The 23,218-nt window shown below is 45.9% G+C and overlaps 1 protein-coding gene across 47 annotated transcripts in view; it reads right to left on the bottom strand.

Annotated features, from left to right (window-relative positions):
- Positions 1–23,218, bottom strand: part of AKAP13 (A-kinase anchoring protein 13) — a 322,778-nt gene that overhangs the window by 105,605 nt on the left and 193,955 nt on the right. For 3 of the 47 annotated variants that reach the window (XM_086364757.1, XM_086364755.1, XM_086364753.1), the window contains exon 1: positions 8,309–9,485. The exons of 40 other annotated variants lie outside the window; for them this stretch is intronic. In XM_086364757.1, coding sequence (XP_086220883.1) covers positions 8,309–8,389 — 81 coding nt within the window. In that variant the 5' untranslated portion in view covers positions 8,390–9,485. Of the gene's footprint in view, positions 1–8,308; positions 9,519–23,218 lie in introns of those variants that run through there. 4 more of the 47 variants (XM_086364751.1, XM_086364748.1, XM_086364759.1 and 1 more) reach the window with 2 other exon arrangements.

The raw sequence follows: 23,218 nt of genomic DNA on the forward strand, positions 1-23,218 counted from the left end.
GGTTCTGGAGACGGCTTCACAACTCAGAGTAGAGACTTCTTCTTACAAGTTTTTGAGGAGTATGAAAAGCCCAAGGGTGGTCAGAAGTACGACTGAGGAAAGAATGGGAGACATGGCAGCCGTGAGTCTCCACCAAGGTGAGCCCCTCACCCCAGTTACATAATCAAGGGAGTGAAAAAATCGGTATTATCCTAGGAAAACTGTAGGAAGTTTTCCTTTCTACAGGCAAGCAAGGAAGGAAAGCATGGAACAACCAGGACACAGCCCAGTAAGAGGAGTCTAGGCAGCTCTGGTCTGGAGGGTGCGTCCCTGGGCTGGGGACGTGTGGCCCCAGTGGGACACCGAGGAAGCAGCAGGCCAGTGAGCCGGTACAAAGGGCAGAATCCACAGAAATGAGAGAGATAAAGACTCCACGCTTAGAAACAGACAGGAGATCCAGAGCAGACGGTAGTGGTGCCTTGGCCTTCTCTTTGACTAGGTTGAGTCTGAAGTGTCAAGATGCCTTTCAGATGCTTAAAAGTCATCAATATTGAGAGAAAGACTGGCACTAGTTTCATTTGCTCGAGTAAAAGGTGGTGAGAAAAGTGTGAAATGGAGAGGGAGCCACATGGACGTGCCAAGAGGAAAGACACGCTGTTGGTGGTGCTCGTGCGGGTGATCCACAGCGGCAGGTGAAGAAACCGGGAGGCTGGCTGCGTGCAGACAGAAACAGCGCAGCGGCGAGCGCGCAGTCACGGAACGAAATAAATCAAAACCACAGGGAGACACTGCATCACACCCACCAGGATGGCTGTATTTAAACCACATATACACACACACTGTATTTAAACCACACACACACACTCCAAAACAAACAAACAAAAAACCTCCAGAAAATAACCCGTGTTGGTGAGAATGCAGAGAACTGAAACCTGTGTGCACGTAAATTCTTAGGAATGTAAAAACGTGGAAAAAAGTACAGGGTTCCTCCAAAACTTAAACAGAATCACCATACAACCCAAACCCAGCAGTTCCACTTCTGGGCACACACCGCAAAGAACGGAGAGCAGGTGCTCATATCAATATTCACAGCACCTCTATTCACAATAGACAAAAGGGGAAAACAACCCAACTGGCCATCAACAGATGAATGGATTAACAAAAGGTAGTATATACATGCACCGGAGTAGTATTCAGCCTTAAAATAAGGAGAGAATTCTGATACCTGCTTCCACATGGATAAACCCCAAAGACATCATAATCAGTGAAATAAGCCAGTCATGAAAGGACAAATACTGTGCAATGCCACTTACATAAGATACCTAGGGTAGTCAAATTCTAGAGCCAAAAAAATAGAACGGTGATTGCCAGGGACTGGGGGCAGGGGAAACAAAGAGTTACTGCTTATCGAGTACAGAGCTTCGATTTGCAAAGACGAAAAAGTTCTGGACAGTGGTGATACAACAGCTGCACGACAATGTGAACGTACTTAATGCCACTGAGCTGTACACTCAAGTGTGGTCAATGTTATGTATTTCCTTACAACAACAGAGTGGGTGTGCGGCAGTTCCAAGAAGCGAGCGTGTTTAGAGAAAAGCTGTCGGGCAGCCCACAGCTGGAGGCAGCGCTGGTAATCTGGGCCAGATGCTACCAATCGTGGTCAGTGCCATTAACCAGAGGACAGAGTCCTCAGACACGAGTGTGGAAAGAATGTCAAAAGGGGCATCAGCGTTTTTGACCACATCCTGTACACAGTGACAGCAGCCCCAAGCAGATCATGCTCACGTGTGACAAGTACTGCGCTGAGTATACACAAGCAAGCCATTTAAGAGGCAGAAACTGGATTACAAAACCTCTCTCCCTCCTCCCGCCTGGTTTCAGAAACACCGGTGTGACCGATACATTTGCCCTCGTCTCAGGTCTGTTTTTCAACAGCTCCACTGTTTCTCACTCATACAATGAGATAACTTAAAGGCCACACACCCCGCGTGGCTCCACTGGGATGTTTTCAGAGCGCTTGCTACAGACCAGAGGAAATGCCAGGCCCTGATCATACTTACGGTAACACATCTCTTCTCACGGTAGTCTCCTTTCCAAAAGGTGACCGCTAAGACCCAGGTTTCTACATTACTGGGTGACAGACTGTTCTCTGTACCACTGACACTCTTTTTAGCCATCTTGAGCCTAGGCTTAGCAGGAAATCTGATTGCCAGCAGAATTAGGAGATGGACCAGAAACGACAGTGTTGAGACTGCTAATAATTTGAGATTAAGAAGAAAAAAAGGAAACAATAAGGCCCTTTATCCAGGTGCTGCTCTACGGAATCTTTGAACTAATACCAAAACACAAGACTGGCAACTGATTAAATGGGTAGGAGGAGTAGATCAAAATGATTCTGAAATTTTGTTTAGCAAGCAGTTGGAAATGAGGAAAACAGAGACTGTGCCATTAAATATCCACATCTTTTGGAGGAATAAGCCACCCAAAACCACTTTCTGGCTCTGACTCCATTTGTGATTCTTTAGCTAAAAAACAAACTCTGTCCACATTGTATCTCCACGACAGTCAGACTGTGGACATTACAGGCTCCGAGCATCCAAAGTTCTGGTGAGTTACAGTGCATACGGAACATGGGATGGGAGAAGTTGATGCAAAAAAAAAATGTTGACCATCCTGGTAGTTTTTCACGCCTTTCATGAAGCCTCGGGTCCCTTGGAATGATCTAAACCACACCTAAACTGTGTTCCCATCAGTCAGAAAATAGAGCCGTGCATATTTTCAGTGGAGAGGGAACTGCCTTGTTTTTGGCAGTGTTTCTGCTACTGTTTATATTTGAACATCCTAATAACACAGCTCATGGTTACACCCAGCCTTCCCAGCCACTGCCTGTATTTACTTCCTTTGCAAATGTCTCAGGAGATGTAGCTGGAGTTACAAGGCTGAACAAAAGGAAGCAGAAACCCCACCATCCGGACAGGGGAGCCAACACTTGAGTCAAAAGTCTTTTCAGGGAATCAGACTGTAACTGAGCAGACAGGCAGAGCTGCCTTCAGTCGTCTTTTGCCTGCTAATGTCTTTTGTTTGAAGCGGCATAGAAATGTCTTTGAGCAAGTAGACTTGTTAAAGGATGTGTATTTCCTGGAAGATGACGCTGGGCTTACAGACAAACTACTCCTGCGCTGATGAGGCCAGGTGGCCTGCCTGAACATCACGGATGGGAGGGGGTCGTCGTCCTCTGTACAAACTGTCACTCAGTGTCCACAAAACAGGGCTGCAAACCTTTTCACCATTCATCTGCTACTCTGACTTACTAGTTACAAAGTATGCTGTCAGTAAATCATCAGTAACAGGAAGAATCATGTTGTTACTAGTGGGCAGTATTTTTGCAAGTACCCAAAGTAATAAAACTAGTGAAACAGAAATGGTCCCTGGGTTAAAGTCAGTAGCTGATCTAGGATTCTGACTTCTTTGTCTTTGGCATGCTAGTTTTGCAGCAAGTTCCTGACACTTGGTGTGATGTCCTCCTGTGTTAAAAACAGTCTCTTAATGTGATCATGAGTTAGCTGCTGAACTGTGTTAAGACAAAGGCTCCTTTCACCAACTTGTGTAGGCTTTAGAGGGACTTCCCCGGTGGTCCAGTGGTTAAGAGTCCACCTTCCAATGTAAGGGACTCGGGTTCGATCCCTCGTCAGGGAACTAAGATTCCCACATGCCGAGGGGCAACTACGGCATCACAACCACTGAGCAGACCTGCTGCAAACGACAGAGCCTGTGTGCCACAGCTAGAGAATCCCGCACAAGCAAATGAAGAGCTCTCTTCCTGCAATGAGGGCCCTGTGTGACCCCCAAACAAAAATACACAGAACTAGGCTTTTGAAAGGTGCTGAGGAAAATGGGCCTGTTGATACCAAAGGGTGTCTGCCAATGATTCAGATTCTTCCGTATCCCATTCTGCACATGATTCATAGTTACTAGCCGTTTACCTACCATAAGCAGCCAGAAGTCACACAGGCATGGGGGGATACTGTGAGGAGTGACACGTATGTATGTGTGTACTGGGACAGCGGAGCCAAGAACACTATTAACCTACTTTGCTGCTAAGTCGCATCAGTCGTGTCCGACTCTGTGCGACCCCATAGACGGCAGCCCACCAGGCTCCCCCGTCCCTGGGATTCTCCAGGCAAGAACACTGGACTGGGTTGCCATTTCCTTCTCCAACGCATGAAAGTGAAACGTGAAAGTGAAGTCGCTCAGTCGTGTCTGACTCTTAGCGACCCCATGGACTGCAGCCCACCAGGCCCCTCCATCCATGGGATTTTCCAGGCAAGAGTACTGGAGTGGGGTGCCATTGCCTTCTCCGATTAACCTACTTTACTATTAGAAAAAAAAATTCAAGAAGAAGGTAAGATTTCAGTATCTATTGGGTTTGATGATGGGAAGCAACGGCTGATGTGAGGATAAAGACCAGTGTACCCAGCCTTGGGAAAAATCCCAAGGAAGGCTTTGATGCAGAAGAGCTTCCACGAAAGTCACTGAACAGAACTGACGAAGGGAACGAGTCAGAATGCAAAGTCTCAGAAAGGAGGGGCACATAACAGACGATAGGATTTTCAAGTTGATTCACAGTGAATTATTCGGATGCCAGTGGGAAGGAATGGAGCTGTAAACGTTATGACACCAGAAGGACAGGGTCATGGTCTGGATTTTGTGATGACTATCCCAACTCATCTCTCTGTTCTTTACCCCAGCCATCCCAGCGCATTAAGCACAGTTCACATACCATGACGTGTTATGAACCCATACTTACAAATCTTAACAGATGAACTCATTCAACTAACAAAACTTACTGAGCATTTAACACAAATTAGGGACACTGTTTTGAGTGCTTAGACATAATGAATAGATTAAAAAAATTATAAACTCCTCGGTATATTAAAAAAAAAAAAAAAAAATCTTCCACCAAAAAGGGAAGTGAGAACATAGCACATGGTCACTTGGGAACTTAAGTAGCTCACACATCCAATATAATACACCTTTAAAAACACTGATTTAAAAAACAAATTCAAAATGGAAAGAAGTGAGGAGGCCACTGCTGAATGAATTAAAAAAAAAAAAAAATTGTGGGGGAAAGGCTGCTAACAATGGTAGATTCATATCTGAATTCAAAGTGCTGTAGAAAGAATCCCCACACTGGGAAAGAAGTGAATGACATCAACTTTTCATACTGAAAAAGTGGTAGCAGTTAAAACTTTAAAATATACATATAGATACAGATACACACATTCATGAAATAAAAGTGTTGGCCAACTCAAAGAAGAAGTCTAGGGGACTAAGAAAGAACATGAGCTTTGAAAAGAATCACGTCTGGGGTTGCATCCTATTACCTAGGATGAGCTGTGAGAAAATTACCGACTATCCGAAAATGTTTTTCCCCATAAGATGAAACAAATACTAGGGATGTAAAGGTTAAGTGCCTGCCCACTGGAGACCACAAAGCCATTCCATCACGCCGGGCCTACCATAATGGCAGCCTGAGTGACTCCCACGTGCCAGAACAATCTTTTGAAAACATAAGTTGAGAAGTAACATACCCAAGCAAAGCGAACCCCTCCCGATGGCGGTCAAGGCCTGGCTCTTCCAGGCCCGGCCTGCTCAGCTTTCTCCCATCACCTCGGCCTCCCCCATCCTTCCCCGCCCCAGGACCTCCCCAATCCTTTCCAGAACGCCTTCCCTAGGTGCAGCGGCTGGCATCTTCTAATTCTCTGGACACCAGTTTTTCAAATGCCAGAACCTCAGAATGATCTCCTACCTGAAATGTCTCCCCATCGTGTGCACTTCTTACAGTGCACACTGTTTATATCCATCAAGTCACTTACAGTAATGTGTACTTTTTGTTTCTCCGTCTGTTGCCTGTCTTTAAGCAATATGGAGACTTTGAAGACCCATGTGCCCCTTGGACCGAGCACCATGCCCAACACTGAACAAATCATTAATACTGTTTTTGTGTAGATCTCTCAGTGATGTGACCTTCTCTGTCTTCAAAGCAAAGAATCAGCACCAAAGCTGCCCATCTCATCTCAACCTGGAAATAGCGTATTTTCAGGACTTTTTGTGCTTCCTTATTTGTAATAAATGCCTGCTTTCTGAGAAGTGAAGTTTCTTCTACTGAAACTCTTTGGTTATGTAAAGGTTGTATGGTGCAAAAAAAGAAAAAAGAATACAAATACAGGCACATCCAAAAAAAAAGAGCGAGAGAGAAAAAAATTACATCCTTTATGAGCTGTGGCCTTGTGCGGAGAAAAAACCCAAAACATCACATCACTCAAGTCTTTCACGTTCCTCAGCCGGGCTCAGGAGACGCCTCAAACTCTTCTAGGAAAAGGAGTCTGGGGTGGGAGTTCAGGGACCACTGCTGCCTGACCAATCCTCTCAGATCAAGTAACGTATATAAAACCATTCTGTTAAAACTGTAGAACAGCATCTGTGAAGGCAGTAAGCCTGTGCTGAGTTAGCTCCACTACTAAGGGCTCTCATGCCTGGGAGAGTGGAGAGTATTACGTATTTCAGCACGGTATTAAATGCACCACATTCCTGTGACACTAAGACTGAGATTTTCTATCCTCCCTCTCCTCTTTCCCTTTTTTCCCCAGACAGGGAACATCATAAAGCATGCAAAGCGCTCAGTCATGTCTGACTCTGTGTGACCCATAGACTGTAGCCCGCCAGGCTCCTCTGTCCATGGGATTTTCCAGGCAAGAACACTGGAGTGGGTTACCATTTCCTTCTCCAGAGGATCTTCCCGACCCAGGGATTGAACACTCGTCTTTTGCATCTCCTACACTGGCAGGCAGGCTAGCGCCACCTGGGAAGCCCAATGTCATAAAGAGTCAAGCTCGTAAAGGTCCTAACAACTAGACTCTTCTAAACAAAGGAGGACAGAAACAACAAAAACAAAAACATCACTGTCACTTCATAGCGGAGCTCACATTTCAGAGGAACTAACATGAATAAGATCTTGGATCAAGTTCAAAATGCCAAGTTGCCCACTGCTCTGAGCCTCGGCCTGGCAAGTCAGAGCACCAGATGATGGAGATTATGGCGGACAGACGGCAGTTCCCCAGGATCACAACCCCTCCACCCAGCCCCTCATCGGTGTCCCAAAGGGTGGTCTCAGTTCACTGGCATCTGTGTCTAGCTTTCTGAGCCATGCTTGGCCTCAATGGATGAGTGGAAAAAACGAGGGAGTCTCAAGTAATAAACTGAACTGGTCAATCAATGCGAAAGCACCCCTACCTCCCTGCCCGGAACAATACATTCCTCCTGTGCCTGCACTCCCCTGGTTCCACACCCTCATCAGCTCAGGTACTGAGGTTCTCTGGCAACCCTGAAGCAATTGGTTGGTTTCCAGTTTCCCCTGCCTTTGCCAGAAAATGGCTAAACTTCCAAAAAGTGCTCCCTGAGTCGTCCAACATTCCCAGACTCCCACCTTATGGCTGGAGGAGTTCTTACTAATTTTAGACTCAAGGATGCCTTCTGTGAGCAATTAGCTGGCCAGAGGCCCCGCCCCCATCCTGCTGAGACAGCCAGCATCACTAACGGGAGAAAACAAACACAGCAATTAACAGTCAGAGGCCAGACCTGTAAAGCAGTCAAACCAAGCCAAAACGGCCACTGTGCCACTTTGATAAACAGACTGAGTGGAGATCTTTCCAAAGGAAATAAGTACTATCTTCCCCCCAAGAGTTGTGAGAGAAAAAAAAGAACAGAAAGAGAAGAGGAAAAAAAAAAAAAACTCAGGCAAAAGACAGACTGGGAGACAGAGGCAGACCGGGAGAGACCGACAGATAATGATGCCTCTACAGATGGGGCCTGGGGTGGGGACGCTGGGGACAGGCCTCTCTGGAAAAGAGCAACTGACGGTGAAGTGCTCCACCTGCGATTTACAAGAGTAGGAGGTTCTCTTGAGCAGAAGAACCCACTTTAAAGCAAGTAAAATGACGCTGACACCTAAGTGACTCGATGATTTTTAAGTCCCCATTGTTGCTGGTCAGATATTCTGCTGCTGCTGCTAAGCTGCTACAGTCGTGTCCGACTCTGTGCGACCCCATAGATGGCAGCCCACAAGGCTCCCCCATCCCTGGGATTCTCTAGGCAAGAACACTAGAGTGGGATATTCTGCTAGGAACCTTAAAATCACCAACCCAACTCCACAATCCCCACTGTACACACACACACACACACACACCTCTCAGCTCTTCTCCCAGTACAGGGTGGCCAGGGCCCCAGCTACTGGATTCAGAGGCAGGAGGCAGCTGCGGGAGGCCCTTACCTTCAGCAGCACCACATCCACGGTCCTGTCCACCTTGGAGATGTCACACAGGCTGTAGCGCCTCTTGTGCCGCTCGTACATTTTGTCCAAACGCAGCAGAGAGGACACGAGATGCAGGGGCGGGACCCACCGTAACCTGGGGGGTCGGGGTGCTCCCGCAAGCCCCCAGGTCTGAACCTCTCGCGGGGAGCCGGAGGGGGTTTCTGCCGTCCGGACTCCTCTATGAAGAAAACCTCGAGGGGGTCAAACCACACAGGACCCCAAGTCCCTCACCGGACGGAGAACTTCCTGGCAGTGCCTGAGCCCCGGGGTGATGCACGCCCAACTCACAGTATCCACAGTAATCACCCCTGGATGCTATACTTTAGTCAGATCTCGACGGAGAGAGAAGCACAGACTGTTTCCATCACGGGCGATAACTCCAGGAGAAAAATGAAGGCTTAACGGGCTACGCATGCCGGCCGACGCACGTGGCGGGGAACAGCCCAGAGCAGGCGAGAAAAAATCCAGTATGTGCCTTGTCGGGAAAAGACAAGCAGAGAAGAAGGGAAGACAGCTCTACTTTGCAGGGATGGCAGGACAAAATTTTCTCATGAAAACCTCTTCTTGCTTAAAAAACAAAAGCAAGGAAAAGCAGTATTTCCTTCACAGGGAAAAAAAAAAGCAAGCAAACTGAAATTCTGAGATTCTGTTCAGAGAAAGAGTCTCTAGTCAGCCTCTTGCTCGCCAGGCAGCAGGGCTTGGTTCTGATTTCAGCTGAAAAGTCTAATGACAGCGGAGTGAAAGCAGGAAGGAAAAAAAAAAGAGCCCACTCCTCCCCCCCCATGCTCCCTCCCTTCTGGGGCGCGGGCCCCTCTTCCCTCCCTCCCTCAGGAACGTCACGACTGGCCCTTTCGGCTCAGCACCAGCAGCCTTCGAGGCTTGAAAACCTAAAGGCAGTGCTGGGAACATGATTCATCCCCAGACGAAGAGGAGAAAAACAAAGCTTCCTTTTCCAGCCGGCTTCCTCCTCCTCCTCCTCTCCCGCTGCTTCCTATGAAACAGGCTCTGTAGAGCACCCCCAGCCGCGCCCCGGGTGAGGTCGGGGCGGCGTGGGGATGGGGGGGTGGTGGGGCGGGTATCCTTCACACCACAGGCGAGCACGACACGCTTCTCTGTCCCCCAAAGTCAGGGAAGTGGCCACTGCCCCGGGCGCACGCTGCAGCACCCTGCCAGGCGCAAACCAGTGATTTAACGTGAGAAAAATGCTAGCCTGAGCCTTCAGGGACATGTCTCCAGGACCCACAAGGGCTTACGGAAGTGGCCGGCAAGGCTTAGAGATCAAGAGGGCAGTTAGGTTTTTCTTTTTTTTTTTTGCAGAGAGGAAGGGAGTGATGGGGTGGGTGGGAGGGAGGGGTGCTTTTAGACCAGTGACGAGGAGAAGGGACCGGTGCACGGGCACGCGTGTCAGCCGCACTGGCGGGGCCAAGGGGAGCCCCTGGAGGGCCTTCTCCCCCTCTCGCGACCGAGCCCGCGGGGGCTCTGTCACTCCACACGCCCACCCTCTGGCCCCACCCTAGCCACGATCATCAGAGGCGGACCTGCCCCAGAACTCATCTTCTCGCTGGTGTCAGAAATGATCTGGATGGGAAAGGAGGAGAAAGAACTGGGGAGGACACGGGCGGGTGGGGGTGGCAGGGAGTGGAGATGGAAAAACTGAAAGGATGTTCTCCTTCTAGGAGAGTCAGGCTGCTGACGTTTCCCTCAAGGGGCCACAGGCGGAGTCCTTGGCTTGGCCCTGCCAGTGTGGGTGAGGGGGCTCCAACGCCACAAGCAAAAGGAGAAGAGATTTAATACCGAAATTTCCATCAGTATCACTAACAGAGCTGATGGAGAGGCTTTCCAGGAGCAATAAGAGAGGCAGAGATGGGCTGGTGACTCACCATGCCCTCTGGCCAGGCCGTCAAGTGGCTGACCAGCTCAAAGGAGAGCGAGGCAGCAAACCCCACTAGGACGCACCTCCCTGCTCCCCCGGACACGCGGCAGCTGTGGCTCAACCAGCTCAAAGCCTGCAGCCCGTCCATCCCAGTCTCATCCACGGGGTGGGGCAGACGGGCCCTCCCCTTGCCCATACGCCCACAGCGAGCATCGCGCTGTGACGCTACCAACGTGGACAGTGAACCAGATGTTGCTTTTCATGAGTGACAATGGAAAACAGATGATTGGAGAGAGAGTAGAAAGCTGTAAATAAAATTCTAACTCGGGCTTACCCAAAGGGTGGGAACCTGGCCGGCGACTTACGGCGACTTTGAAAACTATGTGGTCTAGGATACGAATGGAAAGATCCTTTAGGTTTTGGTGCAGGGGAAAATGGATGGTTTATTATCTTTCCTGTACGAACTTTCACCAAACTGTCACTCAGAACTCTCCCTCCTCCCCACAGAAAGACGGAGCCGCCTCCCCTCTGTCCTCAACATGGTTTATTCCCCACTGCCGCTCCCTTCTGTTTTAATTAGAATCAAATGTTTCCTGCTTCCAAGGTTCCCAGGCTTCTCCCTAGGGATCATAGATGCTTTAATCACCATAAAGCCTTTGTATTCCCAGTCTCGTCTAACTACTGACTTCAATGCAGATAATCTACTGATTGAACAGATACTCTGCATTCTGTTATCTGCATGTATGCTGCCTTGCAACAAAGGCAAACAAGAGAAACAAACAACAAAATCTCTGCCCTCAAGAAATTTAAAAGAAATCTGTTTCACAGTAATACAACTGTTTGAAATGGCTCAGGTTACCGTTTTGAGACAGTTTAATTTTTTTTTTTTAATTTCTGCTGAGATGCTGGCTTTGCGCTACAGGCTGGAAATTGAGACTTCCTAGCTGCTTGGTACACATAAACATGTTAAGAGGATTTGGAACGGTAATTGCGTGTTCTGTTCCTTCTTGGAGAACAAATCCTCTGGGCAGGGAACACATGCCCTGGGTGGGGAACACGAGCCTGCTTTGCTGTCCCTCTGGATCCGTTCGATACTCGCCACAGAAGACAGAGTCTGCGGTCCTGCGCTTTCGTTGTTGATCTGACAGTTCCAAGTTTTTATCAAAAACATCTGCAACTGCCGAGCAGTTATTCTGTTAGGATTTTGAAACTCAGAAACCAATCGTTTTATTTCCAAATCAAAGCTGAGACCTATGAAGCTTCGTTTTGAGGATATGTCTCTTTTCCTTTAATTTTGGGAACTTAAAGAGTAAAATACGTTTATTATTTACAACCTCTTTTCACAATAGTAATTATTCACAAGATTAGTTATATCTCCCTCCATCCCACACTCCAGCCACAACAAGGAGGCCTCAGTTCAGTTCAGGCGCTCAGTCGTGGGGACTGTGTGACCCCATGGACTGCAGCAGGCCAGGCTTCCCTGTCCACCACCAACTTCCGGAGCTTACTCAAAGTCAAGCAAGGAGGCCTACATTCTTCAATAGAAGCAACCAGTGCTAAAAGTCTGTTCATACCACAGGCCTGATGTATCTTAAAGATTCCAGAAAACAAAGTATAAAAATATTTTTATGAATTTTACTTTAACTAGAGCGTTTCTGTTCGTGAGTTAAATTTTCCTTCGATATTTAATTCCAAGATCTAACACCTTATCCAAATTATTTAAACGTTCTTATGGGTCAGCGCTATTTGGCTGCTTTTTAGTGAGGGCAGAACCCTACCTGCAGCCCCATAGCGAAGTTTCTGAAATAGGACACCATCTAGTGGGTATACTGAGGACCCAAACAGAACACAAAGGCCAGTAAACATTGTGGTCAGAGAGTGGGGTGTCTGCTGCTGCTGAAACATCTGTTCTGTAACCTCAAAGTTTGAACATACAGCGGTAGCCTGTCACTGGCTCGAAGACACACCAATGATCAATTTAACATGTTTATGTGTCTCTGCAAGGAGCACAAGGTGAATATGAAAGGTTCTTTCCATCCCTAGGTCTGTCACATCTCACTGCGCACCCTGGGATAATTAGACTGACTCTTGGACCTAGGTTTCCAGAACTGGGGAGTGAGAAGGGCTGGACACTAGGTCATATCTGAAGTTCCTTCTTGATCTGCTATGGTCAGCCCCAGACTAACAAATCTTTATCACTTGCCAAATAACTCACAGGATGTGGGTGCAGTGGAGAAAGAAAAAGGAATTGAGAAGTTCTCTCAAAACCTGTTGTAGAAAACATGCAGTGTATTCTTGCATAATTATATTTCCCACCTCCACTTTTCACATGAAATGAAAAGGAAGGAAGCGACTAGCAGAGTCGTCAATTTTCACGAATCTATGATTTCATTAACTTAAAAATAGTCATCAAGACCTACAAACTTGTTGGTGGCAAAATTTACTAAAATACAGATAAAACATTTATACTGTTTTTTCTTATTAACAGCCTCCACTTGAGCAACTCCAGACTGTTTAAACTAAGTCTGCTTCATATAAGATACCTGAGTATTTGAGAGAAGATGAGAAGGATTTATAGCAACTGTACTGCGCCCACAGAGGATTTCCTTTTCCATTTCAGTTTGGGTGTTTGATCAGGCGCTGCTGATGCAGGAGAGCAAGGCAGAGGCCCCCTCCCCTGCGTTTCTGCCACGCCCAGCTCTGGAGGTTGCAGGAAGGTTAAAAGAGGAAAGGGGACTAGGAAGACCTGGAGGGCGGTGACCAGCCAACCAGCAATTCTACCTGGCAGTCCCTCTGCTTTAATCCTTCCTCACCTTTTCCAAGAAGAAATGTGAACACAAGTTAGCTGATGGCAGCAGCAAGAAGCAATTAAGATGGAAGAGAGCAAGACAGAGCTTTAGAAACGTCTCTTCACCAACCTGTGCACCTCACAGGAAAACAGGTCTCATGGAACAAGCACACAAATGTTAAATTTTACTAAAATTACCAGCAGCTTGATGATAGAAAAGGAAAAAGGAGGGGAGAAAGGCAGACATCCAGACCAGATTTCGTCTGGAAAAGTGGTGATGGACAATGTAACCTCTAGGACAGGTCTTCTGGAGGCAAGACTTATTAATAACATTTACTGAGTGCTTCCTGTGTGCCACCTGCACCCACATGTACCATTTTGTTTATTCTTCATAAAAAGCTAAAGGGTGAAATGTCACTGTCTACTTTACAGATGCAGAAAAGTACCATCGAGTTTAAGTCGGGTGTATCAGGCCATGTGGGCTTCCCTGGTGCCTCAGTAGTAGAGAATCCACCTGCCAACGCAGGAGACGCAGGTTTGATCCCTGGGTCAGGAAGATCCTCTGGAGCAGGAAATGGCTACCCACTCCAACATGCTTGCCTGGAGCATCAACCTCATGGACAGAGGAGCCTGGTGAACTAAAGCCCATGGGGTCGCAAAGAGTTGGACACGACTCAGCAACTAAACCACAACGAGGTCACACAACGAATGAGTCTACATTAAATTCGATTTGAGAAATTTTTCTTTCCACATGCATCTTATTTTGCCTTGAGTAATCCCCTAAACTGAAAGAAAGAACTCTCAGGGAGAAAACGTAGGTCAAAGTTTCAGGAAACAAAACTAGAACTCACTTCTCGTATCACTGGCATTCTTTTTTTTTCAATCATTGGCATTTTCACATCTGATTTTACAAAAATGAAAAAGGACAGAAAAAGACTATTTTTTCAATAAAAATGACAAATGGTTCCTAATTTTAGAAAGTACCGGTAGAAAAAGTGTATTATTACACTAACTGGACTCAACTTCTTTGCCATCGTTTTAATACTTGACGTTTAGTTTTTTAAATAGCTTCTCACTATGTTAATGTTACAAAAATCAGAATGCACACATCCAGCATAGAGACGAAGAGTTTTACTGACAATTGTCTCCAGGTCTCCTTCAGAATGAGTGGCTGTACTGTTCTCAGTTTTCCTCTTGGGAACAAATATGAAGTGAAGTGAAGTGAAGTCGCTCAGTCATGTCCGACTCTTTGCGACCCTGTGGACTGTAGCCCACCAGGCTCCTCCGTCCATGGGGTTCTCCAAGCAAGAATACTGGAGTGGACTGCCAGTTCCTTCTTCCCGACCCAGGGATCGAACCCAGGTCTCCCACAAAAACAGGCAGACCCTTTAATCTCTGAGCCACCAGGGAACAAACATAAGTTACTTCTTATGGCAGCTTTTAAATGAGTATCTGAAGATACTCATCATGACTCACTACCCTCCTCAAAGCTTCTCCTCTGGCTCGTGGTTCCCACAACTGCTCCCCATGCTACAGGGTACCCGACTGAGGGCCCTTCAGTTAGTGGGTGTCCTTTGTGTGATGCGAACACCAAGACAAAAACCCTCTGGTGCTGAGTACACTGGGACGACTAAGATCAAACTGCCTTTCTTTTCAACAGACATACCACACTGCTAGACAAATATAAGCTTGTGGTGAAGTAAGTCACTTCCCACACCTTTTTGTTGGACATATCAAAACAGGCCTCTTCTATACTATAATCACGAGATTTTACTGTAAACCCCACTTTATACATTTTCCTCTTTAAAGTGTACTAGGTATTTTGTAAACATTTAACATTTTTAGAATTTTCAAAGGGTCCCAAAGAATGTGGCTTTAAAATACATTAATATTTTAAAAACCTAGACTGCTACAGATGCCAAAAATGGCAAGTTTAGTATCAACAGCCATTTAAACAAGCAACAAATTCTACATGGAAGAATACTGTTGTGGTCGCTATAATGTCTCACGAGCCACTGTCCTGAATCTTCAACAAGCTTTTTGAAATTAGTTCAATCATGAGACAAATATTCACTGAACACCTATGTTTGGCACTGAGAATATAATAGAGAACCAGACGGACATTAAATAGTAAAAACAATGTGTGTGAGAAATGCCCAACTAGAGGACTCCCAGGCTACCATAAGCTCATCTGCCTTCAGATGGAGCATCAGCGTCTGTGTCTGGGGCGTAGGAGAACAGCTGGGATGGGCACACGGATGATGGAAATCAATGCAGAGGTGTGACATCGAGGAGCCAGAGCGCAAGAGTGGTAAACAGAGCCCGATGCTGCGAGAAAGTCAGGTCATAAGAGAGCGGGGTTCTGCTCTGTGAATGCTCCGTGGACCCTGGTTGGGGAGAGCAAGTTCTGGGGCCGTAGTGGAGTGAGGAAGGCTGAACTGCAATTTCTTTTGAATGTCTACCATTTCACAGGGGAAATTCTAAGTTCTGTCATATACTCCACTTCCTCCAGTTATCTCGTGAGACATCTTACTCTTCAGACAAAGTGCCTTAACGAATCCTTAAAGAATGGCTGCTACAGGATGGCTAACCTGGGAATACACTTTAGTGCGTAAAAACCTTTCTGAGAAGGAAATGAAGCATCAGCAGAGAAAAAGGACCGCTGACACAAGGTGAGTTCTATGCCCGTTATGTCGGTTCTGTCCGAGAGATTGTGTCAGAGACCGAAGGAGAACCCTTGAGTGGACGGACTGCGTCTTGGTCAGGAACATGAACAAAAACTACTGCTTGAGGACAGAGCAGGGTGGACGGTGTCTGGCAAGGAAATGGAAACAGAAGGGAACGGCCAACAACTGAGAAACTCCCTTTCCATATGATCATCTATGAAAATAAGAACAGACCTCATTTCATAAAACAAAGGCAATGAGGTCAGGGAAACAGCACTGACAACTGTAGACCATCGTTTCCCAAGGGACGACGTCATCCCTAGCGTGCCACGGCCAACTAGCAGCCAACTACCTAATATCAGCCAAGATTATTTATCTGTTCGACAATACTTAAGTATTGGCTGCAGTTACAGGGCTCTGTGAGGTGTCACGAGAGATGTCCAGATGGATGAGACGCTTTCGGGACCTTAAGGAAACAAACCAAGGACCATGGCATGAAATGTACATAAGAGAAAACTTGGGTAGTACAGATGAAACGCAGATTTCAGCAAGGAGTACAGAGCTCTGGCTGAGCTGACCAGGCAGAAAAGTTTCATGAAGGTGGTGGTTTAACATGAAGGGACAGAAACAAAGAAAAAGGGAGGGAGGAGGCAGGCAACCCCGATGCAGACAGAGATTGAAGGTACAAGTGCTGATGTGCAGCAGGTATGACCAAGAACTGGCAAGCCGTCCGTTACCTGCATCAGACTCAAGACAGTGCTGTGACACTGGTCTGGACAAGCGTTCACAGCCTAGATTTCAGAAGCACCCAATGCCCGGCTAAAGAGTCGAGACGCTACCCAGAGGCCACAGGGAGCCACCAGAGGTGCTACAGCATGGAAGCGGCACAATTTGCACTGTAATTCAGAAAATCTGTAAGTCTCTAGCCTCCTCAAGTCTCCTGTTCGAGGGGATACCACGCCATGATCCTTATCCAACCTCGTTTGCTGTCGGTCCTCAAGATGAGTAGACAGTTGGTCTCTCGAGCTTCCACAAGTAGGATGTGAGGGTTCTTCCTACTTCAGTGACCCTGGTTCTTAGGACAACTGTGGTTTCTGTAATTCCCTACCTGGTCTCTCCACCTTCCCACGTTTCTATTAACAGTCACGCTCTCTGCCACCTCTGACTCTCCTTATAACTCTGCACTGTGAACCATGGTGTCCTCAGACCGCTGCACTGCTGTCACGAGTTCCAGCCTGTGTTCTTCCTTGCGGCTGCACGCTGCTCTCTAAGTAGCATGCTGAGGGCAACCGAGTACTTCTTAAATCTCTCCCAGTCTCTCCAAAACTGGTCCTAGACATCCGAGAGCTAGAGGAGAAACTGATTATACATCCGTTTCCTGCCACAATCATAATCCTAGGACTTTTCAAAAGGCTGACCAGATTTAGTTAGTAAACGAGAGAAGTCTTGGTCAGTGTTATACACAAAAGGTGAGCCATCTGGAAGAGCTTTTACACAAAGGACAGAAGTCCTGGCCAGACATGAAAACTGGTGCTCAGAATAATCACACCTTTAGGAAAAATGTGAATCCCACAAAAATGAAAAAGTGTCGCTTTAGGAAATCACTTGACTTCTTCTTATTTTTCACTTCACAGAGTGAAGAACAGCTCCAGCAGAGTCAGTCAGACGAGCCAAAAAGTGACTCAGCTTCCCATGGACAATGTCCCTTGGCCCTCCCAGGCAAACCCAGTACAGTCATGCCTTCCAAAAAAAATGAAGAAGTATAACTTGCTTTTTATATCAACTGTCTTGCTTTTTATACCAACTGTCGAAAAGACAAAACAAAGGGAAAAGAAAAAAACCCTCCAAGAAGAAAACCTACTTTTTAACACTACTGACGGGAGATAAAAATAAAAAGACATACAGTAAAAAAAGAATACACATAAGCATTTTGTATATTCATGCCTGTGGCGTGAATACTATGTAAGTATTAGTTGCTATGATAGTTTTATTTTTATTATTGCATCTTTGCCTTATTTTTTTAAGGAGGTATCTAAGTCAGCTTACAATTGATGCCTTCAAATGGTGGTGCTAGAGAAGACTCTGGAGAGACCCCTGGGCAAGAAGATCAAAACAGTCAATTCTAAGGGAAATCAACCCTGAATATTCACTGAAAGGACTGATGCTGAAGCTGAAGCTCCAATACTTTGGCCACCTGATGCAAAGAAGAGTCAACTCACTGGAAAAGACCCTGATGCTGGGCAAGATTGAGGGCAGGCGGAGAAGGCAGAGACAGAGGACGAGATGGCTGGATGGCATCACCGACTCAATGGACCTGAGTTTGAGTGAACCGCAGAAAACACTGAAGGAGAGCGGAGTCTGATGTGCTGCAGTGCAGGGGATCACCAAGGGTCAGACACGACTTAGCAAGTGAACAACAACAACAACAGGAGGGTGCATATAGGAAAAAAGCAGAAACTGAACATCCCACTCAAGGTAGAGCTGAAAGAACAACGCTTCTGCTTTGATTCAGATCACCGTGTTCCCTCTGAAAATACTGTGTATCACGAGACGGCAAACCAGAGGGAAAAGTCAGGCTTTCGTTCTTCTGCTAAGTGGAGAAGGTGGGGAGCTGCCCCGGAAGCTAAGACTAAAGGAATGTCTCACTATCTGAACCTGAAAGCCAAGCGGTTTTAGGGAGAAGCGGTTCTGTAAACTTTAAGGTCAAGACAGGACTGGGAACCCAGATGTAAGAGTTAGCCTTGGGGGAGAAAAAAAGAAAAAAGCCTCTTCATGTGAGGGTAAGGGAAAGAAGAAAAAGACAGATATTTATAGATGTTTTTTCCTGGCCAATCCCCAAGTGCCCAATTTGGACTGAACTGAAAATGTCCCTGAACAGTCCCCCTCCAGACGGCCAAAATACCAGTGACCGCTGGGACAGAGAGCACGTGGCTCTCAGAGGAGACTGGGAGGAAAGCTGAGGACCACGCCAGCCTCGAGGGTCTCTCCCCTCACCTGCCCCCAGAAGACTCACCCCCTGTGCTCAGGTGAGACGAGACACTTGCTTGAGTCCATGCTCCTTCCCTCGAGCTTCTCCCCACGGAAGCAACACCAGTCAGAAGACACCTTCAAGTGCTATCACAGCCCGATGCCTCCACTGACCACCTCAGTCAAAAACCTGGCCTGTCCTTTCTCCAACCCTATCATAACTGTGCTAGCCCTCCTACCACACTTAAGTCACCCACACACTGGTTATCACCGTCTTTTAGGACTCTGCGGTACAAGTTTCTTGGACCAGGAGATCTGTTTACTTGGGCTTTCCTAGGTTTCTTGGGCTTACTGAGCATTCAACAAACAGTTCCCATGTGAATGAAACAGTATCTACCTCTCTGTCTGAAGAGGGACTTTGAGGGAAGGTCACGCATTCTCGGAGCAGATCAAACTGGGGCAGGCAACCTAGATTCAGAAGCTCCTTATTCATAAATTTACATAATTCATGGATTTCTGAAACAGAAACATGCACTCCTGTATCAAAGAGATGTCTGCTCTGGTCAACACAAACAGATGGTGTTAGTTAAACCTCATCAATAAATGGGACACGTCAGAAATTAATCAGTAAGTAAAAGAACAGAATCCTCTGCCTACCCTGAATTTTTTTTTTTTTTAAAACAATTGCAGTTTGGGTGGCTTCTGTAAGATCATCCCTGCTAGAGATTTATCTAACTAAATATATATTAATTCAGGGTTATTATTTCATTTGTTCATAGTTTTCACCTGATATCCCACTATGTATTTTATACATATTTATATAAACATAATGTACACAATTTATATACAATTTATGTATACAATAAATGTATACAATTTATATAAACATATGTACACAACAGTCAATTCAGGACCAAGCTTCATGGAAGCATTTTGATACTTTCTCCAAAGATACGCATGTGTGTATGCAGGCGTGCGCACATGCGTGTGTGTATGAGTGTTTGTGCATGTAACTTTAACGCCCCAGAATACTGCATATCACTGACTGGCCATGCACTGTGTCAAGAGTAGCACATCTAGCCAACCAGGGAGCCTGTGGAGACAGTGTAAGCAACAGGTAAGAACATGAAGTACTATTAGGGCAACCTCGTGCGCTCCCAGCACTCAGCAGGAAGGACACGGAAGGCCTGGCCCCGTCTGTCCCTGCAGTCTGTACATATAAGAGTATTATTAACCCTTCTCTCTGGCCTCCCCTGTGAGGATGTTCTAACAATAAGCACTGCGTCTGTGCTCATTTGCTCAGTCCTGTCCAACTCTTTTGTGACCCGATGGACTGCAGCCCTCCAGACTCCTCTGCCCACGGGATTTTCCAGGCAGGAATACTGGAGTGGGCTGCCATTTCCTTCTCCAGGGGATCTTCCCTACACAGGGACTGAATCTGTGTCTCCTGTCTCCTGCATCTCCTGCATTGGCAGGTGGATTCTTGTACCACTGAGCCACCTGGGAAGCAACAGCATTAGTATTCTGAAGAGCACAATTTATGTAATGGGCTTGCGGTTACTGTTTCTCTTTCATACAAGTAGACTTCCCCTGGGTCTGAATTCTAACGGCTCTATGTCATTCTTACACTGATAAACCCTACGAAAACCCTTGTGTTCTGTGTTACTACAAAGGTCACTCTCAATTCTATGTAGAGGTTCCATCCCAAATACTCGTGTTAATGGGTTATCAATGCGAAACTTCCTATTCTCCACATAATTTTTAGCTGCAACTCCTGGCATCCTGATTAAATCAGCCTTTTAAAGCTGTACTAACAAAATGTAAAAGCCTCAAATATATTTGCCATAGAAATAGGAAATCAAGAAAAAATTGAGGAAAAAAAAACCCAAAGAAACAGGAAATCAAATTTCAAAAGAAAGGGAACTACTTAAGGTTTTAACAGTTCCCTAAGGAGAGATGTTGATAAGTGAAGTATAATCTTCAGTTCAGTGAAGTCATACTTACAAAAAACCTGTCAATTAACTAGAAAATATGCCTTGTCAAACTACTTCCTGGGTTCCTTCTTCTTTTAAGTCACCCACCAGGCATCGTACATGATAAACACCCATCGTGCGTGGGACGCTGTGGCAGGTCCCTAACAATGGCTAAGAGAGCATCCCTGGCAGGAGGGGCGGTACTGCCAGGCTTCTTGGTTCCTAGCAGCTCCACCAAGAGCAAAGAGGAGGCTACACAAGAGGTCTGTGGTGCAGGATGACACAGCCCTTCCGAGAAGGGTCTCAAAGAATCAAAGACTAAGCACCCAGGGAGGTTCCCAGGATGCATTTCACTCTGAATACCTGGTAGATAGAGAGGAGTCTGGCATGGCTGGCAGCTGGCCTGTGGAACAGCAGAGCTGACGGGACCGTCCAAGTAATCCAAGGAGCCGGACTGTGAAGTCCCTGCCACACCACTAAGTTCAGCAAGCATCTCTAACATGACCCGGAGCAGTGGGTCTCAACATATGGTCTGCAAAACCTTCAAGGGCCTGGAGGCCTCTTCAGGGCACCCGTGGGGTCGAAACTATTTTCACAGTCATTTGCCCCTTTGCTGTACTGACATTTGCACTGACAGGCCTCAGCACAAATTAAGGCAGAGGTACCAAAGTGAATCAGCACTCTGTACTTCTTCACAGTACAAAAAACAAAAAGAAACAACATTTTCACACAGAACATCCTTGAGGAAGCTGTAAACATTATTACTAGCATTCAATTTCAAGCTTTAGGTACACATCTTTCTAATACTATGTGACAACGGGAAGTTGACATAAAATCCTTCTGTTATGGAAGTATGATTGTTGTCCTAAGGAAAATCACTTGTGTGATTTTTTAAGTTGTGAGAAACTATTAAAATTTCCCTTCCTTTTCATGCACTGTATTTGTGAAAGACTGGATTTTCCCCTATTGCAATGGCTTGAATGTGTAAGAGATGTGAGAATCTGTTTTCTACTGAGCCAGAAGTTTGAGTAAAACAATGTCACCTCTTCTAATTTTGTTTTGGAAAAGTTGTTTTTCATGAAAATATCCTCTTTATGTTAACAAGTAGTAAGTTTACTACTGTTGAAAAGTGAAGTAGTGGAAGTGTTACTCGCTCAGTCACGTCCAACTCTTTGCTACCCAATGGACTGTAGCCAGGCTCCTCTGTCCATGGGATTTTCCAAGCAAGAATACTGGAGTGGGTTCCCATGCCCTTCTCCAGGGGATCTTCCTGACACAGGGGATCAAGCCCGGGTCTCCTACTTCGCAGGCACGTTCTCTACTGTCTGAGCCACCAGAGAAGCCCCGATGTTACCGCGAATGAATTAATATTTTAATGTATCAGTTTTAATTTCTAACATAGTAGATACTTATAGATATAACTCATATAAACAAAATTTCTTTGGAGTCCTCAATAACTTCTTGAAGTATTAACAAATCTTGAGACCAAAAAGTTCAAGAACAGCTGAGTTGTAAGGCAGGAAGAAATGAGTGCTAAGGAAACCAAAGAGCCCAGGTGAGAGAAGATGAGGGCACAAATATTTAAACCAGAAGTTTGAAGGGACAAATTAAATTTGACCAAAACTTTTTTTTTTTTAATTTGGGCTAAGATGAAGGAATCTGGGATGAAAAAGTTTTCTAGCTTGCAGTCTCTTCAGCAAATGGTGTTGGGTAAGTTGGACAGTCACACATAAATCAATAAAGTTAGAATACACCCTCACACCAAACACAAAAATAAACTCAAAATGGCTTAAAGACTTGAAGACTTAAAGATATGACTCTTATGGGCCCTAATCAAACTTATAAGCTTTTGAACAGTAAAGGAAACCATAAACAAAACAAAAAGACAGTTTGTGGAATAGGACAAAGGCTTAGTTTCCAAAATATGCAAACAGCTTATATAACTCAACAACAGAAAATAAACAAACCAATCAAAAAATGACCTAAACAGACATTTCTCCAAAGAAGACATACAGATGGCCAAAATGCACGTGAGAAAATGCTCGGCATGGCTAATTACTGGAGAAACTCAAATCAAAACGACAGTGAGGTACCACACCTTACACTGGTCAGCACGGCCATCACTAAACATCTACAAATAACAAACGCTGGAAAGGGTGCAGAGACAAGGGAACCTTCCCTTCCCGCACTGCTTGAAGCACAGTTTGGTGCGGCCACTGTGGAAAACAGTATGATGGTTCCTCAAAGAACTAAAAACAGACTTGCCATAAGGTCCAGTAACCCTAGTCTTGGACATAAACCCAGACAAAACGAGACTTCAGAAAGATACAGACATCTCTACGGTCATAGCAGCATTATACACAAGAGCCAAGACATGGAAAACACCCTAAATGCCCATCAACAGATGAATGGATAAAGAAGATGTGGTCTGCGTACATACACAGACACAGAGAAATATTAGTCAGCCATAAAAAAGAAAGAAAATAATGCCACCTGCAGCAACACGGATGGGCCTAGAAATTATCGCACTAAGTGAAGTAACTAAGAGAAAGACAAATGTCCGGATATCACTTACACGTGGAATCTAAAATACGACACAGA

The sequence above is a fragment of the Bos grunniens genome, chromosome 21, assembly GCF_055505025.1.
Source record: "Bos grunniens cultivar Pamir isolate PY7600 chromosome 21, Bosgru_T2T1.0, whole genome shotgun sequence".
NCBI lineage: Eukaryota > Metazoa > Chordata > Mammalia > Artiodactyla > Bovidae > Bos > Bos grunniens.